The 20420-nt window shown below is 47.5% G+C and overlaps 1 protein-coding gene across 1 annotated transcript in view; it reads left to right on the forward strand.

Moving 5' to 3' along the window:
* The first annotated feature begins 1659 nt into the window (after nucleotides 1-1659).
* LOC138528294 (pepsin A-like) overlaps nucleotides 1660-20420 on the forward strand; it is a 45599-nt gene continuing 26838 nt past the window's right edge. Inside the window, exons 1-5 of the mRNA XM_069639758.1 lie at nucleotides 1660-1712; nucleotides 6364-6520; nucleotides 10879-10996; nucleotides 15986-16104; nucleotides 16190-16386. Coding sequence (XP_069495859.1) covers nucleotides 1660-1712; nucleotides 6364-6520; nucleotides 10879-10996; nucleotides 15986-16104; nucleotides 16190-16386 — 644 coding nt within the window. The remainder of the gene's footprint in view (nucleotides 1713-6363; nucleotides 6521-10878; nucleotides 10997-15985; nucleotides 16105-16189; nucleotides 16387-20420) is intronic.

Below are 20420 nucleotides of genomic sequence, written 5' to 3' on the forward strand. Positions count from 1 at the left end.
TACAAATTTAAAAAAAAAAACAAACAAACAAACAAATACATTGCAACAGGAACAATTTAAGACCAATAAAGGTCTATCAGGGGCATCCATGAATATTGCCCCCTCATAAGATCAGTGTTTATCTGTTGAAAGTAGTGGGATAATGCCCTGTTTTAAACCTTGAAGAAAATGAGTTTTGCCTGGATTCTTCTAAATAGTAATACCCAATTCCTTAAATTCTTCCACCACTTCCAAAATGTCAGCTCCAAGGAATGACTTATACTTTTTAGCGGTACTCCTTTGGTCATGATAAACCCGATTCCAATGATGGGGTCTATTGTGCATGTGTGAATGCTGACTCCCGGCTACACTGCAATCGGATCAGTGTTTTATCCAGCAGAATGAGGTCATCGGCATAAGTCAACCATCTAACCCTCATTCCATCTAACCTTGGGGGGAAATTCTAAATCCGATCTATCATTTCGGTGAAATCCGTCAAATAGTGATTAAAGAGAAGGGGGGTCAGGATGCACCCCAGTTTTACTCCTCTGGTTATCAATATGTTCTTTGACAACCACCCCTTCTCACTCAATTGGATCCTAACACCATGTTCCTCCTGTCACGTAATGACCAGATTCAACAAGTCCATTGGAAGATTTAGGGACTGGACATTTTTCCATAACATCACTCTTTACACTGTATCAAAAGTGGACTTACAGTCCCAAAAAGCAATGTGCCATGGGCGCCTGTTATGCTTACACATGTCTTCTATGAGGGAGTTTAGGATACACCCTCACACCGCGGTGACAACACCCTCCTTGAATGGTTTGGAAAATACTCGGGCTATATTTCTGACAAGCTCAGTCTTGTAATCTTTGCACAATGCAAAGAGTACAACTCTTCCCCACCGCCTCCAGCAGTCATGTGGGGCTACAGGGATTAATTTACGCTCTGGGCCCATTTTTGTGGATGGGGACACGTGTGTTTTTTTTTTGTTTTTTTTTTTTCTGCCAGGAATCAGGAATACTGTGTTGAAGTAAAGAGATGTTAAACAGCAAAAATTGTTATTTGGAAATACTGCTCAGATTCTAATTGTCTCAGATAATACAACATTTAAATATGTGTGGGCCTCCTTCCATACATGAATGCTGTATATTTGGTCTCGCTGTAATGTCACTACTCATGGGGGAGGGGTGACATTGAAAGGTATGTATACAGAGGTGTAAGGTCAGGGCTAAGGGAAATCCTTGCTCCATCTCCCAAGGTGGGTCTTTAAATGGATCCTTATCACAATGTGCAATGAGCTTAAGCTCTAAAGTGGAAATGTGAGCTGTACACTCTTCAATGGAAATGTCCATTAATGCCTCCATAACTGCGCCTCTGCGTGTGTTTAGGCGCACATTGTTGCTAATCTTTATCTAATCTTGGAGTGACAGGTGTGTGTGCGGCAGTTATGCAACGTTATCAGCCTCTTTCAAGATTAGGAACTAAGACCACTCTCTTGCTTTGAGGTCCGATAAGACCTTGATCCATATCTCCCACTCGCGGTCCCTACTCAGCCGTGAAGGTCCTCTCAGGGGCAGGACTCAAGTATATAAGGGGCCTCTGCGTAGTAGCAGTCACACTCCTTGCCACAGAGCCCGCATTCCTTCCTGCAAGCGCCTGGCAGAAGAGAGGACCATGAAGTTGCTGCTGTTCCTTGGGCTGGTGGCACTTTCCGAGTGTCTCATTAGGTAAGTGTCTACCCAACACTTTACTACTCCTGAGGCTTCTGAGATCAGAGAACTGAGTGATCCAGGCAGGCCTAGTGTCAGATCATGTCACCTCTGCTCAACATGTGTCCAGCTTGCTACTTGCAAATGACTGGATGCTTCATTTCACTGCAAATATGAGGAAGTCCCGCCTCAAAGAGAGCAAGCGTGCAAGTATTGAAGCAGAGGGGTGTTGGCCTGGTCTTATATTGTTAGAGATTAATACCTTTTGACGTGGAGATAATATAACATTGCTTTGACACCCTGGCCAGATGGCAATTCATTACAGACCTCAGGTCTGGAGTAACAGGGAGAAAGGGGATGGGCCTCAGGACTGGGGTCAGAGGGAGAAAGAGGAGGGGCATCAGGACTGGGGTCAGAGGGAGAAAGAGGAGGGGCCTCCGGACTGGGGTCTGAGGGAGAAAGAGGAGGGGCCTCAGGACTGGGGTCAGAGGGAGAAAGAGGAGGGGGCTCTGGACTGGGGTCAGAGGGAGAAAGAGGAGGGGCCTCAGGAATGGGGTCACAGGGAGAAAGAGGTGGGGCCTCAGGACTGGGGTGAGAGGGAGAAAGAGGAGGGGCCTCAGGACTGGGGTGAGAGGGAGAAAGAGGAGGGGTCTCAGGACTGGGGTCAGAGGGAGAAAGAGGAGGGGCCTCAGGACTGGGGTCAGAGGGAGAAAGAGGAGGGGCTTCTGGACTGGGGTCAGAGGGAGAAAGAGGAGGGGCCTCAGGAATGGGGTCACAGGGAGAAAGAGGAGGGGCCTCAGGACTGGGGTGAGAGGGAGAAAGAGGAGGGGCCTCAGGACTGGGGTGAGAGGGAGAAAGAGTAGGGGCCTCATGACTGGGGTCAGAGGGAGAAAGAGGAGGGGCCTCAGGACTGGAGTGAGAGGGAGAAAGAGTAGGGGCCTCATGACTGGGGTCAGAGGGAGAAAGAGGAGGGGCCACAGGACTGGAGTGAGAGGGAGAAAGAGGAGGGGCCTCAACACTGGAGTGAGAGGGGGAATGAAGAGGTAGCTCAGGACTGGAGTGAGAGGGAGAAAAAGGGAGAGGAGGGAGCACAAGACTGGAGTAGGAGGGAAAAATAGGAGGGAGCTCAGGACTGGAGTGAGGGGAGTAAGAAGAGGGAGGACAGGACAGGAATGAAAGAGAAAAGGGGGGAGCTCAGGGCTGGAGCTAGAGGGATGATGCAAAATACAGGTTAGAATCAGAGGGGAGGAGATGAGGGAACAGTGCCCCAGAATGAATTCTGAATCATCGAATGATGTACCTCGGGAATAAAAAGTGAGGGACAAGCGCGCATGGGAGAGCGCTACGAAGAGACGCAGGAAGCGCAGAAGTGGAAAGTACGAAGGTCTGGCCAAATGAAGAGGAGAAACACAATGTGCAGGAGAAGATGGGGGTGCAGAAAGTAACTAGGATAGACCTCAGGAAAGGGAAGGGAGTGGAAAGAAGGATGCAGCGAGCTCCAGGATGGGTAGGGTGGGAAAGGAACACGAATGCAGAAGGTTACAGAAGCCCTTCTACACAAATAGTTAGACTAATTCACCCTGACCCCTTGCCAAGGTAATACTGCTCAGATGTTTGGCAATTATATTGCAACAATAATCACCTTGAGAGTCCCACCAGAAATACTATCAAAGGCTTTAACGAAAACTGTGGGTGACCTGCATCAGGTGTTTGCTCACCACCTGACTGGCCATTCTGCAAATGCTTTGATTTAAGGATACATATATTTATTTAACGGCGAGAGTGCATTCTTAATTTTCGACTTTATTTTAGTCCTCAATATTGACTCATTTAAAAGTGAAAAGCCAATGGCGACTATGTCACATGGCACGATACGTTCTAATTATGTGTCTTTTTTTTCATCTTAAATTATTGGTTGACAACGTCTCCCTAGATAGGTGCCATGGGCCAAAGGGGCCAGAGGTTTGGTATCACTGGTGAAATAAGCCTGCAAGACCAGGTCTCTTGGTCTTGTAGACTTTCTCAAAGTTTAATTTAGCAATTGTTTCCATGGTATCCTCTGTTCCTTTTACATTTCATTGATACGAGATACACACCAAACCAGCCTCCACCACAAGCATGGGTATGAATGTGAGAGAAGGTGTGTGGGTAAGTGACTGATGGTTAAATTGGCGTGTATGTGAGTGTGTGTGCAGGGGAGGATGTTTTGTGTGAGTGTCCATGTGGAGAATGCACTGTGAATGTTCTGGGCGACTTATGAGTGAATGTGAGACAATGTGTATTGGTGATTGACTGCTGGGTAAATGGGTATGAATGTGATTGATTGTGTGTGTGTTTGTGTGTGTTAGTGTGGGGTGTACCTGTGCACAATACAGTGTTAATGTTCTGAGTGCAGATATGAGTGAATGTGGGATATGGTGTGTAGCTGAGTCACCAGTGGGGGAATTGGTATGAATGTGATTATCTGTGTGTGTGTCAGTGTGTGGGTGCGTGCGTGTGTGTGTGCGCGCACGCGCGTGGGTGTGTGAATGAGCGAAAAGGTGTATGGGAAGTGACTGGTGAGTGAATGGGTATGAAAGTGATTCTGTGTGTGTGAATGTTCTGTTTGGATGCACATGCAGAGAATGCAATGTGAATGCCCTGTGAGTGTGTGGGAGTGAATTTGAGATAAGGTGTGTGGGTGAGTGACTGGTGGGTGCATGGGTGATTATGTGTTCTCATGAGGCAGTGAGGGTCCAGATGCAGTGGAGCATTGTTGACATTTAAAAAAAGGGACATTGCATGTATTACTGGCATTTTAGAGCTAATTGATTAGTGTTATTATGTGGCTAGACTGGCATTTTGATTAAGGCAGTTTAGCCCGGCTTACTTTCATGACATGTTTTACTGGGCCGCTATCATACAGTAAGCATAATTATTGTTATTATGTGGCTAGTCTGGCATTTTTGGTGCAACCCGTCGAGCCATTTCTTACTGTCATGACATTTTGTACTGAGCATCTATGATAAAGCAAGTATGATAACTGTTATCAAGTGTCTAGACATTCCTAGATTGGAGCCAGTTTGCATATGTTTTCTTATTGTGGCATGACATTATTAATGGCAAAGCCAATAGGAGTATATTTTTATGTGAGATTACTTCTATGTATTGGTTGAGCCAACATGGACATGTTTTCTTATGGTATCAGTACTGGCTTTATTCTCAAAGCAGACATGATTAGGTTCATATATGGGGTTATTGGCATATATTGGTGCTGCCAGCTTTGTAATGTATGGGCACAGCCAGATAGAACAGGTATCTTTATACTGGGACATCATATTTGCAAAGGAATGAAAAGGCTTTGGGAAATTCCCCTGTGCACTCTTGGTGATTTGTATCTTCTGGATGTTTGCATGGGTGACCGTACAAAATTGAATGCAAACTGTATGGCTTTCCATGCATTTCTTCACTGAATGTGTGCTGCATAATACAACATTGTATCCCATTATTACAAAAAGTCCCCTTTTGTTGGTTCAGGCACCCTCACTATGCTCGGTCACTCGTACATGCTTGTATTAAATATTTACACCCCTCTACTTAAAAAATGACCCGGCCACCACTGGTGGCTAGTACATTTGTGAGCCAGGGGCCAGGAACCACCCCTTTATTTCTAGGCTAGGTGAAAGATTTAAGCTTTGATTAAAACACATTTTACACCTTTCACCTAGTGCAATGTGCACGTGCCCCTGCAGTGGCATGATCATCATGGCCATTGAGCAGGCATGACTGTCCATGCTGGCCTGAAGTGTGGTGTGGCCAGTGCAGTGTGCACATGCCCCTGCAGTGGCATGATCATCATGGCCACTGTGCAGGCATGACTGTCCAGGATGGCCTGAAGTGTGGTGTGGCCCGTCACTGTGCACGTGCCCCTGCAGCAGCATGATCATCATGGCCAGTGTGCATGCATGACGGTCCAGGCTGGCCTGAAGTGTGGTGTGGCTAGTGCGGTGTGCATGTGCCCCTGCAGCGGCATGATCCTCATGGCCATTGTGCATGCATGACGGTCCAGGCTGGCCTGAAGTGTGGTGTGGCCCTTGCAGTGTACACATGCCACTGCAGCGGCATGATCATCATGGCCATTGTGCATGCATGACGGTCCAGGCTGGCCTGAAGTGTGGTGTGGCTAGTGCGGTGTGCATGTGCCCCTGCAGCGGCATGATCATCATGGCCATTGTGCATGCATGACGGTCCAGGCTGGCCTAAGTGTGGTGTGGCTAGTGCGGTGTGCACGTGCCACCTGCAGCGGCATGATCATCATGGCCATTGTGCATGCATGACGGTCCAGGCTGGCCTGAAGTGTGGCCTTGCCAGTGCATTGTTGAAGAGATGGGCAGGGGGCCGGTGGGGCCCCAGCATGGCTTACATGCATTACCTCACTGTTACTAAGATGTGCCACTTATGCGGTGTCACACACAGGGTGAAATGCACTTCGAGGACATCCTTCCTCGCTGTTGTGTTGAAGCTATGCACTGTATAATTACAATCCTCTTCTCTTTCTTTCCTGCCATGAACAGTACATTCTGAAACAGCCCCCGTGCACTGAGTCCCCGGTGTCTAACTTGCCCCGCCCACTGTGTGTCTGCCTCCTTCTGCCTCTGTGTAAACATCTCTCTCCACATGTCTGCTGCAGGATTCCCCTCAAGAAAGCAAAGACTCTGAGGGAGAAACTGAGAGAAGAAGGCACCCTCAAAGAATTCCTGGAGACCCATGAAACATACCCAGGTGCCAATGGAATCCCAACCCAGGACGCTGTGGTGACTTATCAGCCAATGACCAACTACTTGGATGTAAGTGTCATATTCCTCTGTATTGGCCCAGGCTCACCTGACATGAGGGGAAGAGGGAGGCGTCAGGCACAGCTGGGCACATGTGGTTTCACACTGGGATGAACATCTCTGGAGCTAACTCATGCTGCTGCCTGCTGGCTTTCAGGAACACAGCCCTCCTTAGTGTGCAATATATGTTTGGATTTGATATAATACATAATACACCTCGTGAACAAAGAGAGTAACTTCAGAATCCCACTAGAATAAGAACACGAAGGGGGGTCCAGGTACAAAGATGGAAGTGAAACATGTTTAAACTTCCCAAGAAAGACCTGCAGAGAACTGGTTGAATATGCATCGCAAGTTAGTACACACATGAACATACACATGGAATACAATATCTAATTCAGTGCTGCGAAGCAATCGAGGTGATTCCCATTTAACTGAGTGAAGTCGCCCTGGGAGGCTGAAATGGGGGTGGTGAAGAACCTCAGGGGGGTCCTCTGGAAAAGAGAATATATTTATTCTCACGCAGGCACCTGTGTGGCCAGTAATATGCTTTGCAAGTTGCTTGTCCTGCCAGGAACATCTGAAGACGGTACATATTGTTGTGATGGAGTAAGAGAAAATAAAAGCACCACAACCACAGTTCTAGTCACTGTGAAATGACGTTCAACGACCTCATATGTGATATTTACCCTGTGGCATCCCCTGCAGTTCTGGGCAATGTTTGACTCATGAGGCACGCACACACGCACACACACGTCACACGCACACACATCCTTAATGCTCTTGGTGTTTGATGTCCTTAGTATTCATCCCAGCCATGTTCACAGCTCCAACTGAGCCAATCTTTGTGGAGCCAGAATCTGCAACTTCCACGTCCTTTTCCTAAGTGTGTATTTGTATGTGTGCATGTCGACATTATGCGATGGCATGTTTCCATAGTACCATGACGCACGTGGGGTGTTTATGGTATGCAGGTATGAGGCATGTGACCACATTCCTTCTAAGAGGTTTTACATAAATGTCAGGGCAGCCACGGCATTATTGAGGAGAATGCAAAGTGGGGTCAGCAAGAGGGGAACGAGTAAAGTACCCCTGGGGTCCATCCAGAGAACGCAACATTTCCATCAAGATAGCTGAGTCAGTAAATGCGACCTTTCCCATGACCCATATGCCCCCCGAAAGGAAAGGGTTTGATCAGTGCAAGCCCCGCCTTGCATCAGTGAGAGTTTGACAAAGTACTTATTGTTGAACTGCGTGAATCTGAGATTTCAGAAAAGGCTCCCTCCAGAGGATCTTAGGATGACTGGATAACATGCTATGCACGGGTCTGCGTGATATCTTCACTGCTCCAGGTGTGTAGTAGGAACATGCACCATATTGGGCTGGGTCACTGCCAGTCACTCATCTTAGTGAGGGAGGACGCATGTGCACAAATGTGACGTGTGATACTGCCATAGAGACAGGTCATGGCACCTCTGGCAACTCTTTAGTGCTGTTACAGCGCGAGACACCCATCCCTCGTGGGTTACTCCAATGAGTACTACCTGGGTGTGTGATATGTCATCAGGAAGTGTGCTTGGTCAGTCTGCAGCTCGGAAAGGCAAGTCCTCTTGCATCTCTCAAGGGCATCTGCATTGTCTGAAGGCTTCATTTCCCTCTAGACATAATAGTGTTCATTTCTTCTGCATCTGACACATTGGCCTGCGGGATATATTCTGGAGTTACACCTTATACTGTGGGATTTTATGGTGGTAGTGTCACTTGTGGTAATTTTTTGGGGTGTTTCTTTCTTTATATTTGTGAGACTAACTTCAGAATGTAACCTAAAGAACTGTTCTCTTTACCGGGGTACTTCTTTACACTAATTACTGAACTTGGTACACTCAGAAGGGTAACTAATGTTTTAAGCCTCACAGCATTTTATTTACAATGCTGCCATATGCCCTGTTGGCTGAGTTGCAAAATCATAAGTAATACGTTGAAGCAGCGAACATTAATTTACTCTCTAACTAGAGAGTTCACAACAGTCATCTCACTTGGAAACATTTATTTTCGTGCACATGTTTGTGTGTACAGATCAAGTAAACTCACTAACTGCCGCAAAAATATACCAGGACACCCGACGACTGTAAGCTGCTGTTTTTTATCGTAATAGATGAATTTATGAAATGCACATGGCAACAATTCTGCATGTGACAGAACTTCTCAGTGCAAATGTTTTACAGGGAGAAAAATCACATTACAAAATAGAATGAGCTGTGAGCAGTTTTACCGATCCAACCTTGGAAGCGAATAGCTTTGCAAGAGTTAGGCTCTGTGAAACGATAGAACGATATTGCATAAACATTCTCTTTCATTCTAAATCACATGTACTTTTTACATTTACAACGCTACACATGAAAAGACCTGTCTCTCTGTCTAACGGCTTAACAGGCACACTTCAACCCCTTCACTTTGACCAATATTACCTGAAGGCAGCAATATTCTTGGCTTGAGTATGATCTAGAGAATCCCCATCAGTCTATTCGCCCACAGATAAGGACTACCATGACCCCAGGAAGTCTGCCAGCACTGGACGCTGTCCTGCAAATCACAGTCCTTCACAGCACAGCGTCCCAGGAAGCCTGCCTGCCAGCCCGTCTCAGCCCAGCATTTGAAGGTGTCGCCAGAATGTCTCTCTCTAGATTTTACTGGATGTCTGCCCTAGTAAACCCACTCAAGTCCTCATGTTACCTCTTGCTGCCACTCAAGGAGAATATCTCCATCTGGAGCCACCCACATCACCCGATCTGCTCAGTGCTTTTCCCATTGAGAATTACTGTCCTGCTGGCTACAAATGGTGCATCGCTTCCTTTCACTTCCTTTGCTCCCTTCCCTTCCACAATGGTTCTTTCAGCCAAGAGGAATTTCATGCGTGCACCATCCTGCAGGAGCCTAGCTGGCACGTTTGTGTTTACATTGAACAGAGCCTCAGGCATGGATATTTGAATTCAGGTTTTTCGCATATAAACTAATTTGCACTCAGTGTTAAGGACACAGGAATCAGTTTGTTAATTGGGATTGGATTAAGTTAGTATGTTAATGCATATTAGTTATCAAGTTTGGTGCAAATTCAATCAAATGGAATATTATCCTGAAATGAAACACATTTAAAGCATGCTCTGCATTTCTGCCCATTTGGCTTACCGGTTGCATTGACAACCTATGCCCCGCATACGTTTGTATTTCTGTATTTCTGTATAAAGCCCACACTAAAACTACATGTGCATGCTAAGCTAACAAGGGCCTGTAACTCAACCCCCCCCAGCTATTCACAGTCCCCATCGACTCCTACAGGCCCACAAATTGCAGGCAATTAGCGTCACAGATGGCAGAGTTTTGGCTTTGAATTCTGCAGACAGGACCTGCCTCTGACATTTTCTTTCCATGGAAGCTATCAGCAGGGTGAAAGTACCACACACCTCTACACTGCATTTGACAACAAATGTGTTCTGAATTTCACAAGCAAGTATTCAGGTGTATCTCAGAGGTTTGCCATTGTGTAAACTGATGGCCTGTGCACAGGTTACCATTAACCTCACAAGCAAGTATTCAGGTGGATCTCAGAGGTCTGCCATTGTGTGAACTGATGGCCTGTGCACAGGTTACCATTAATCTCACAAGCAAGTATTCAGGTGGATCTCAGAGGTTTGCCATTGTGTGAACTGACGACGTGTGCACAGGTTACCATTAACCTCACAAGCAAGTATTCAGGTGGATCTCAGAGGTTTGCCATTGTGTGAACTGACGGCCTGTGCACAGGTTACCATTAATTTCATAAGCAAGTATTTAGGTGCATCTCAAAGGTTTGCCATTGCGTGAACTGACGGCATGTGCACAGGTTACCATTAATCTCACAAGCAAGTATTCAGGTGGATCTCAGAGGTTTGCCATTGTGTGAACTGAAGGCCTGTGCACAGGTTACCATTAATCTCACAAGCAAGTATTCAGGTGGATCTCAGAGGTTTGCCATTGTGTGAGCTGAAGGCCTGTGCACAGGTTACCATTAATCTCAAAAGCAAGTATTCAGGTGGATCTCAGAGGTTTGCCATTGTGTGAACTGATGACCTGTGCACAGGTTACCATTAATCTCAAAAGCAAGTATTCAGGTGGATCTCAGAGGTTTGCCATTGCGTGAACTGACAGCCTGTGCACAGGTTACCATTACATCTCATTTTCTAAGCCTGATGGGAATTTTCACTGTTCTCAATTTGTGATTAAACATACTTTGTGTAGGAACAAATGAACACATGTTCTCGAGCCCTTCATAAAATTAAACAGGAACATCAATGAGTCCTTGAAGCTGATCTTTATAATTCCTATTTTTGCAGCTGGCTTATTATGGAACCATCTCTATTGGAAATCCCCCCCAGGACTTCAACGTGTTGTTCGACAGCGGCTCCTCTAACCTCTGGGTCCCATCTGTGTACTGTAACAGCTCGTCCTGTGGTAAGTACTGCTGTGTGCTTAATGCGTGCACGCAGGCCAGCCCTGCTGCTGCCACATCATGCCAGGCCACCCCTCTGTCTCCTGTCACCTGATCTCTAGAGTGATGGATTCATCGGCGCGGCTGATGAATGTTTGTGTAACTTCTCCATCCTCATGTGTGAAGCATACACATGTCATAGACATGTCAGTCTGTGCAGTGAGGTCACTAGTAAGAGTGTTCAGTTCACAGTCATCCATTAGGCTGTCCGATAGTTTGGCTGCAAAGCTTTGCATCGCCCCGGTTCTTCACCATCTGGAAATGCTCCCCAATAATGCAACCAACAATAGATGAATAGATTGATATAGTTTCAGGAAAGTGTGTTTGCAATATATTTATGTGCAATCAGAAAAATATGCATAACATTATATACACTTATGGGGTCATTACGACCCTGGCGTTAAGGAGTTTAACAGCGCCGTAAAGGGTGTCGGCGGCGTTAAACCCTTAATGCCTGATTATGAGGTCCCTTTGTGGCTCCCGACCTTAACGACTGGTCTGGTCCTGCATAGGGACGTCTGAGGTAATTACGGTACTGCAATTTACGGTACCATAATTACCGCCTTCCCCAGTCCCATTGAGCCCTATGGGCAAAAATGAGAATGGGGAAGGGCCAATGGTAAATGGGGAATTATCACCCCGCCAACCTTGGAATGGGGCGGTATTTCCCCATTTACCATTGGTGGACTCGTTACAATACCGGCAGCAACCATGGTGCTAATAGCGCCATTGGTTACCGCCTGTGTTGTAATGAGGGCCTTACAGACCGAGGAAGGGGTCATTATTGTGGGATAATTGCCTGGCAGCAATTTATGGCCTGAGGAGAAGCCTAGGGTCATATGTTGGAGATGGGTCACTATCCCAAGCAATAATGCACCCTCCTGGGGTCTGCAAGGCTATTAGCACATGAGGGCCTTAGAAACACATGTTTAGGAGTTTTGGTGATGAAGTAAACATGCTACTTTAATACTGGGTAAAGCAGCAGGCGACAGAGTTAGTACATTACATGTAATTTTATGTTTTAGATTTAAATAATAGTTGCTCTAATAAGTAAATCATTTGAAGTGAAACGTGGGCTAACCAAAACAGGTTTAACTTGAACCTGCATTTGGTTTCATTTAAAAGTACACAACAACTTTCTCTTTTGCGTGTTAAAGAATATGTTGCAGCAAAAAAACAGGTCTTCACACGAGAGGAAGTATCTTGCTGGAATACATTGTGTGCCTGGAAATTGCATTGTTGTTCCCTGTCTGCTTTTGTAGACAGAATGATCAGAGCACAGTAAATAGCTGTATTTACTGACTGCACTCTAAACCTTCCGATTGGCTGAGAGGAGGTCAATAATGATTTCCATGTGCTAATATCCAATAATGGAATGATTTTTCCTGTGCTTGCCATTTCGAGTCATATAAGGTGAGGATTCTCACATGTCTGATGAAATGGAAATGCTGTTCAGTGTAACATGTGATCACAAAGCGCCTACATCTATATACAGATTCAAACTAGCTCCTGAATATCTGATCAAATCCAACAGCATAGTAGCTTTGTGCGTGTCTCACCTGTGAGCACTCTGACCACCGTGCCCTGTGTTTCCTCGCTCCAGCATTGTGGGTAAAACCATTGCTCTGCCACACCCACCTGCCACCACACGGATACCAGGAAGCAGCACAGGTGGGTGCCATGACCACTTCAAGCCTCTTGCTCAATGAGGCGGCGGCCATCTTGTGGTGGAGGGTTCACGGTAGTGAGGGCAAGTCAGAGGTTTACCTGGAAAGGTCCTGTTCTCTCTCTGCCTCTCAGACCCCTCATCTTCTGACACTGAATGCCACATCTCTCAGAGGGGCAGCCAGGCTTTCTGATCAGTCCCTTCATGGTACACAAGCTAATCAACATGCGTGTTACAAGAACCCGGGATTCATAAATCTGTGCTATACAAACACCAATATTCACTGACAACAAACTGTATAAACCTAAAGGCAATCTTGCAGTTTATTGTGAACAACGCTGTGCTTTTTTGACAGATATGGAAAAGAATCTGTTAAACTTGAACCTGCTTATGTTAAATTTATTAAATAGCTGCTCCAATCACTTGGCCATAGGCATGGCCGTGCGGAATTGCCATCTGGCAAGGGTGCAAAGCCCTAGCTTTTTTGATTGTTAGTACATAAAATGGTGCGGGTGATTCTTTCCCCAAAGGGAGAATCTACTAACCAGATCCCCCTTTGTCACAGCTCTGTACCAAAAGCATAGTGTACTTTTGACCCACTGCATAAATAGCCTGATCCGCAGCACCCACTCTGCTCGTAACACAAAGCAGGTTGAAAGGTTAGAAGAGGCCCACTCGACCACAGCAGTGAAAGGAAAGTGACTCCAGCACTGGGGCGACATTGAAGATATATCCCCAAGTACCCAAACTACGATGATCATGAGTGTCCCGTGGTGATGGCAGGGTGATCTTTAATCCATTCTTGACTTTAGGCATAGTGCATGGCAATGCATATGATCATGGCCACCATGCCCCAATTGATCCTGCACAAGGGATTGTGTATTCAGATCAGACGGGCCGATACGGCCGCATGGCAGGACAGAAACCCCGACGACACATCCTTTCTTTGAGTCTATTAGCGAGAGATGGTAATCCCTACCCCGAGAGACAGAAGTGCCACAGGCAGCTGTCCTGGGCCCAGTTATCAAAAGAGCAACCCATCCAAGACGAGTAGCCCCACACCACAGTGCTGAAAACGCAAAGGTTATTTTCTACCAGTAGGAGGGAAGGGGGCAGGAGTGCTTTGGATACTGGGAGAAGCCTTCTGCCATCATGTTTCTCATTATCTCTCTCTTCTTTCCCACCTCCTCCACTTCCATGGAGCAAAGTACTTTGGGTGCACAAATCAAAAACGCAAAGTCCACTCCAGCTGAGTGCGGGGATTTGTCCCTGAAAGCGGATTAGCTTTAGACCAATCACCAGAAGGCCTTTTACCTTTTAAAGAAGGGTCCTCACACCCCTTCAGCAGAACACCTTCAGTTTCTCAGGGATTTTTTAAGGCCAAAGCGAGGTTCTGAAGACACTCACCTGGACTTCCTTTGGGAGCAGCTTCACTGTTTAAAGTGCTCCGCCAGAGGGGAACAATTCAGACATCAAAGACAGATGTTAGATCTGTCCCTTAACCACTCCTAGGGAACACTGGGGAGTGACCAGTGCTGTGGACAAGGCCCAACATTCTGCAATGTATCTTCTGTGCCAGAAGAGCAGACCGTGAACTGAAGCATACTGTCCTCAAATCCTTTGCAAAGGCCTCACAGCAACCCAGAGGGCCAGACCAGTCTCCTTGATCTCCTGCCCCAAAATATTTCCTCCAAATTCCATGTACATTGAATGATGGTTAGGCACTGGTGTCCGTGTTCCTCCAACCAGTCGAACTGCTGCACTGCCTCTTATCCAGCTAGACAATGCATTGTGTCATCGCCAGGTATGAACCTTGCATGGCGTGAAGTGTCTGCTCAAGTGCCGGAACTGGATCTCTGGAGGGTCACCCGCTGTCTCTAACCGGGGGGTTACAACCTCAGTTCAGCCCTGCTAGCCCAAGAACTGTCACCTCATTGATAAAACGTCAACACACCCTCGAGCACCACTTCACGATCATCGCTCAATGACTAGAAGCACTGGAGCATCATTCGCCATTCTCTTCCAGCGCCTTAAGACCGACTCAGCCTGGCCAATTTTGAACCATTCTTGGGACCACTCGACTTGCATCACTTGAACCACTGCCGTTCGATTGCACAGAGACGCCAGCATTTGACCGTACTCGATGCCCACTTGCTGTTAGGGTCTCCACGATCCTACATGGCCGACTGAGCCAGATCAGCTTACATCATTTTTCGATGCATCGGCCCACCCAGCATTGAAACCAGATACTGTGACACTGAGCTTCCCCCACGGTCCACTGAGACCCTAGGTACTTGTTAGCTCATGATTGCACTTGCATCCTGCAACATATCCTTTTTGGTAGTCTATTACATACCAACCCAAGATCTAAACTGAGAGTGCTACTTTCTACAGTCTGTTGCATCTTTTCTGTGCTTTCCTTTGGGGTGTGTTTATGTAGAGTGCAGATGGTGGGATTCAGTTTACATTTTTATAAAACCTTGATTGGACATTGCCTTTCTTTTGGATTGTGGTACTGTGTTGTTTGGGTCACTACTGTTTCACATTCAAAACCCTCTTGAGAGTATAGCCCTCCCTCGTCCCTCGTTACCACAAAAGGCAGAGGCGGTATATCTCTTGATTGTGGCTGTTTTACCTTCATGATTGTGTTGCGTTTTTGTTTGTAGAGGTGTGAGGCCTGAGTGAGCCATTTTACCCCAGGTCATCCTGGTACTACTGTGAGGCAGGATAGAATTTGTCACAATGGCGAACTCAACATTAGTTGAAAGTTGAAAAAACACCATGGAGCTCATTTGCCTTGAGGTGTGACATCAATTCAAAGAGTAAACTTCAAACACTGAATTTATGACTTGATGTGTAGTGGGTGCATGGCCACGGTCACTAGCATTGCCATATGCGCATTGCGATAGTCCTTGATGGCGTTTGATGAGTACCAGTGCACCCTGAATGTCGAACGTGCATTTAGATGGTCATTGATCAGTAAGATGGTAATTGGTCAATCAATAACCCTACTGGGATTTGCATTGGTGCAAATGAGGGTTAATTGGTATATGTGGGTGGTCATATCTGCTTTGAAAGTGTCATTGAGACCGTCAGGGGTCACTGAAGTAATGAGAAGCCCTTCAACGTATACAGATGTTGGTGGCACAGTCAATGTTGAGGCCATCGCTTCAATGGGATGGTCAGATGGGTAAACCGGTGGCCTTTGCCCCCTTCAGAGGGCCATTGCAGGGGCAGGAATGTTCCCATCATTGTAAATTAAAAACAATATATTTTGCATCCACAGCAAATCACAAGAAGTTTAACCCTTCCAGCTCCACTACATTTAAGCCTACTAATGAGTCCATTTCCCTCACATATGGAACTGGAGATTTGACTGGAATCCTGGGATATGACACTCTGCAGGTAAGGGGATTGGAGTGCATGCATTCCCTCTTGGAGTTTAGGGGTCGGCACGGCTTTTCTGACTGTTGACTCCTTTTGCTCCTAGGTCGGAAGTCTCGTGGTCACAGACCAGGCCTTCTCCCTGTCCTACACTGAAGCGGACTTCTTTGTTGATTGGCCTTTCGATGGATTCCTGGGATTGGGGTATCCTCGTCTTGCTATCGATGGAACCATCCCTGTTTTTGACAACATGTGGCTACAAAACCTGCTCCCTCAGGATGTCTACTCGGTCTACTTGAGCCCGTGAGTTAGATCCTATCCATGCAATCTTCATCAATGTAGAGTGTTGAATCATTCCAATAGAAATATTGAGGTTGAGAGGCCATTGTCAATTCTATATTTGCTAATTCTCCTTCAGATTCCATGTGACCAACCTTTCTGCAACCAACTACAGTGTATTCTCTGTGCTCTGTTAGGGGTGGTCTCTGTATCTTATGGTATGGTTATACCGTAATTTTCCCAAATGATTGGAAGTACAACAATTTAGTCAAAACTCTTGGGAGGATAGCTGGATGGAGTAGATAATACAGGGAAACATAAATACATGTGTTGTCTGGAGAGAGTTGCACCGGCCATTCTTAATATGTCTTTGGTTAAGGTAAATTCCAGATGTTTATGTAGAGACACTGCTCTGTACATAATGTTCCAAGCTTTACATTGAAGTGCTTTGTATTCACGCACCATTGTATTTAGTGTGATCCGAGAGGTTTTGCAGGTATCAGCCAGTCTGCAGGTATTTGTTGGTACTGTAAATCAGGCATTTCCATCCCCTGTTCCACTGGCACAGATGGTGTTGGATTTGAGCTAAGGTGGGAACCTTTGGTGTTGCGCTGATGACAGGTTGACCTGGTGAGAAAGATTCTAAGTGGTCGGGTGCCACGATCATTGTGGGATAAAGGATTGCATTTGGAGATGCTGGTTAGACAGGCACAAAGGATTCCATAAAGGTATCCCGCATGGGTATAGGTGATGCCTCCACACAGGAGAGCACTAACAGATCTGGGCCTGAAGGAGAAGAAGGTGCAATGGAAAAAGGATGCAGTGCTGGGGTGAAGAGAACCCGAGGACTTGTGTCCCTGTTACTCGTAACCTTTGTATCTTTACAGTTTACAGGTTTTGGGTTCTGGCAGCTTCTGAGGGTCTTTCTTTTAGCAGCAAGTTGTGGTTTGTGAAAGGACACAGTGGTTAAGTTGTTTGTCCGTGCTGGTCACAGGTGCTAGAACACAGGTTATGAGTGAAAGGGAGACAGGGATTACTCCCATAGCCAGGAGAATTGAAGGAATGCTCATGGAAGCACCTAAGGAGTCATGGCTCCAGAGAAGGTATGAGAAGTGCAAGATTCCTACTGGGGAGTGGTCATTATCTTGGGCAGGAGGGCAAAGTGTCGAGCTGCTATGCAGAGACGTTGATGTTGACAGCCTCTGACTACCAGTTCTGTCTCTAAAACACAATTGCCCTCAGTTATCTATCACACTCTAGTTTATGTTTTCTATTCTGCACACATAATAAGGTAATTCCTAATGTCTACACCTGTTTCAATGGGAGATATCTAATCTATCTCTCAGCTGCCACCCCCTCTTCATCAGGACCAATTCCTCTTTGATCACAGGCATGTGTGCACGCCTTCACTCACATCTGATGCTCATGTCCAACACTGTCTCAGGTTACAGTCTAAATCTCTAGAGTTGATTCCTGTTCTTCAGAGGAACCTTTTCGGTGGTTGTGTGTCTTTTTATAGACCACAAAGTGGTAAATGGTTTTTCTGTTTGACCTTCAACTGCTCGCCCGTTCAACTGGTGACCCTTTATTGTACCCCATGTGCAGCTGCATATTGTCTGACCCCAAGTGGCTGACGTATACATCTGTTCACCCCCTTTCCACGTCCTCCCCTGCTCTCCCTGGCCCCAGCATAACATATCCCATCCGTTCTGCATTTTTACCTTTAACTCAATACACTTTCTTGTTTCATCATTTGGATGGTCTTTCCCCCCTGAGGTACCCTTCACTACCCCCCTCACTCCAACCGGACCGAACCACCAAATACCCTCTGTATCTACCTTCCCATGCCATCACCGCCACAAAACGCTTGTTAGTTACCTAGGCTCTGCCACCAGTGCCATTTTCCCACATCCCAGACACGCCCCCTCCCATGAATTAAAGCCACCCTAGCCCTCTCCCCACCTTACAAGCATAACCTCGCCATGAATTCCAGCCACTCTAGCCCTCTCCCAACCTTACAAGCCTACCCCTCCCATGAATTCCAGCCACCATATCGCTCTCCCCACCTTACAAGCCTACCCCTCACCATGAATTCCAGCCACCCTTGCCCTCTCCCCACCTTAAAAGCATACCCCTCACCATGAATTCCAGCCACCCTTGCCCTCTCCCCACTTTACAAGCATACCCCTCACCATGAATTCCAGCCACCCTAGCCCTCTCCCACCTTACAGGCATACCCTGCACCATGAATTCCAGCCACCCTTGCCCTCTCCTACCTTACAGGCATACCCTGCACCATGAATTCCAGCCACCCTAGCCCTCTCCCCACCTTACAAGCATACCCCTCACCATGGATTCCAGCCACCCGTGCCCTCTCCCCACTTTACAAGCATACCCCTCACCATGAATTCCAGCCATCCTAGCCCTCTCCCCCACCTTACAGGCATACCCTGCACCATGAATTCCAGCCACCCTAGCCCTCTCGCCACCTTACAGGCATACCCCTCACCATGAATTCCAGCCACCCTAGCCGTCCCTCACCTTACAGGCATACCCTGCACTATGAATTCCAGCCATCCTAGCCCTCTCCCCACCTTACAGGCATACCCCGCACCATGAATTCCAGCCACCCTAGCCGTCCCCCACCTTACAGGCATACCCTGCACTATGAATTCCAGCCACCCTAGCCCTCTCCCCACCTTACAAGCCTACCCCTCCCATGAATTCCAGCCATCTTATCCCTCTCCCCACCTTACAAGCATAACCTCGCCATGAATTCCAGCCTCTCTAGCCCTCTCCCAACCTTACAAGCCTACCCCTCCCATGAATTCCAGCCACCATATCCCTCTCCCCACCTTACAAGCCTACCCCTCACCATGAATTCCAGCCACCCTAGCCCTCTGCCCACCTTACAAGCCTACCCCTCCCATGAATTCCAGCCACCATATCCCTCTCCCCACCTTACAAGCATAACCTCGCCACGAATTCCAGCCACCCTATCCCTCTCCCGACCTTACAGGCATACCCCGCACCATGAATTCCAGCCACCCTAGCCGTCCCCCAACTTACAGGCATACCCTGCACTATGAATTCCAGCCACCCTAGCCCTCTCCCCACCTTACAAGCCTACCCCTCCCATGAATTCCAGCCATTTTATCCCTCTCCCCACCTTACAAGCATAACCTTGCCATGAATTCCAGCCACTCTAGCCCTCTCCCAACCTTACAAGCCTACCCCTCCCATGAATTCCAGCCACCATATCCCTCTCCCCACCTTACAAGCCTACCCCTCACCATGAATTCCAGCCACCCTAGCCCTCTGCCCACCTTACAAGCCTACCCCTCCCATGAATTCCAGCCACCCTAGCCCTCTCCCCACCTTACAAGCATACCCCTCACCATGAATTCCAGCCACCCTTGCCCTCTGCCCACTTTACCAGCATACCCCTCACCATGAATTCCAGCCACCCTTGTCCTCTCCCACCTTACAGGCATACCCTGCACCATGAATTCCAGCCACCCTAGCCCTCTACCCACCTTACAAGCGTACCCCTCACCATGAATTCCAGCCACCCTTGCCCTCTCCCCACTTTACAGGCATACCCCGCACTATGAATTCCAGCCACCCTTGCCCTCTCCCACCTTACAGGCACACCCCGCAGCATGAATTCCAGCCACCCTTGCCCTCTCCCACCTTACAGGCACACCCCGCAGCATGAATTCCAGCCATCCTAGCCGTCCCCCACCTTACAGGCATACCCTGTACCATGAATTCCAGCCACCCTAGCCCTCTCGCCACCTTACAGGCATACACCTCACCATGAATTCCAGCCACCCTAGCCGTCCCCCACCTTACAGGCATACCCTGCACTATGAATTCCAGCCACCCTAGCCCTCTCCCCACCTTACAGGCACACCCCGCAGCATGAATTCCAGCCACCCTTGCCCTCTCCCCACTTTACAAGCATATCCCTCACCATGAATTCCAGCCATCCTAGCCGTCCCCCACCTTACAGGCATACCCTGTACCATGAATTCCAGGCACCCTAGCCCTCTCGC

Source organism: Ambystoma mexicanum, chromosome 7q, assembly GCF_040938575.1.
Source record: "Ambystoma mexicanum isolate Mex_15411 chromosome 7q, UKY_AmexF1_1, whole genome shotgun sequence".
NCBI lineage: Eukaryota > Metazoa > Chordata > Amphibia > Caudata > Ambystomatidae > Ambystoma > Ambystoma mexicanum.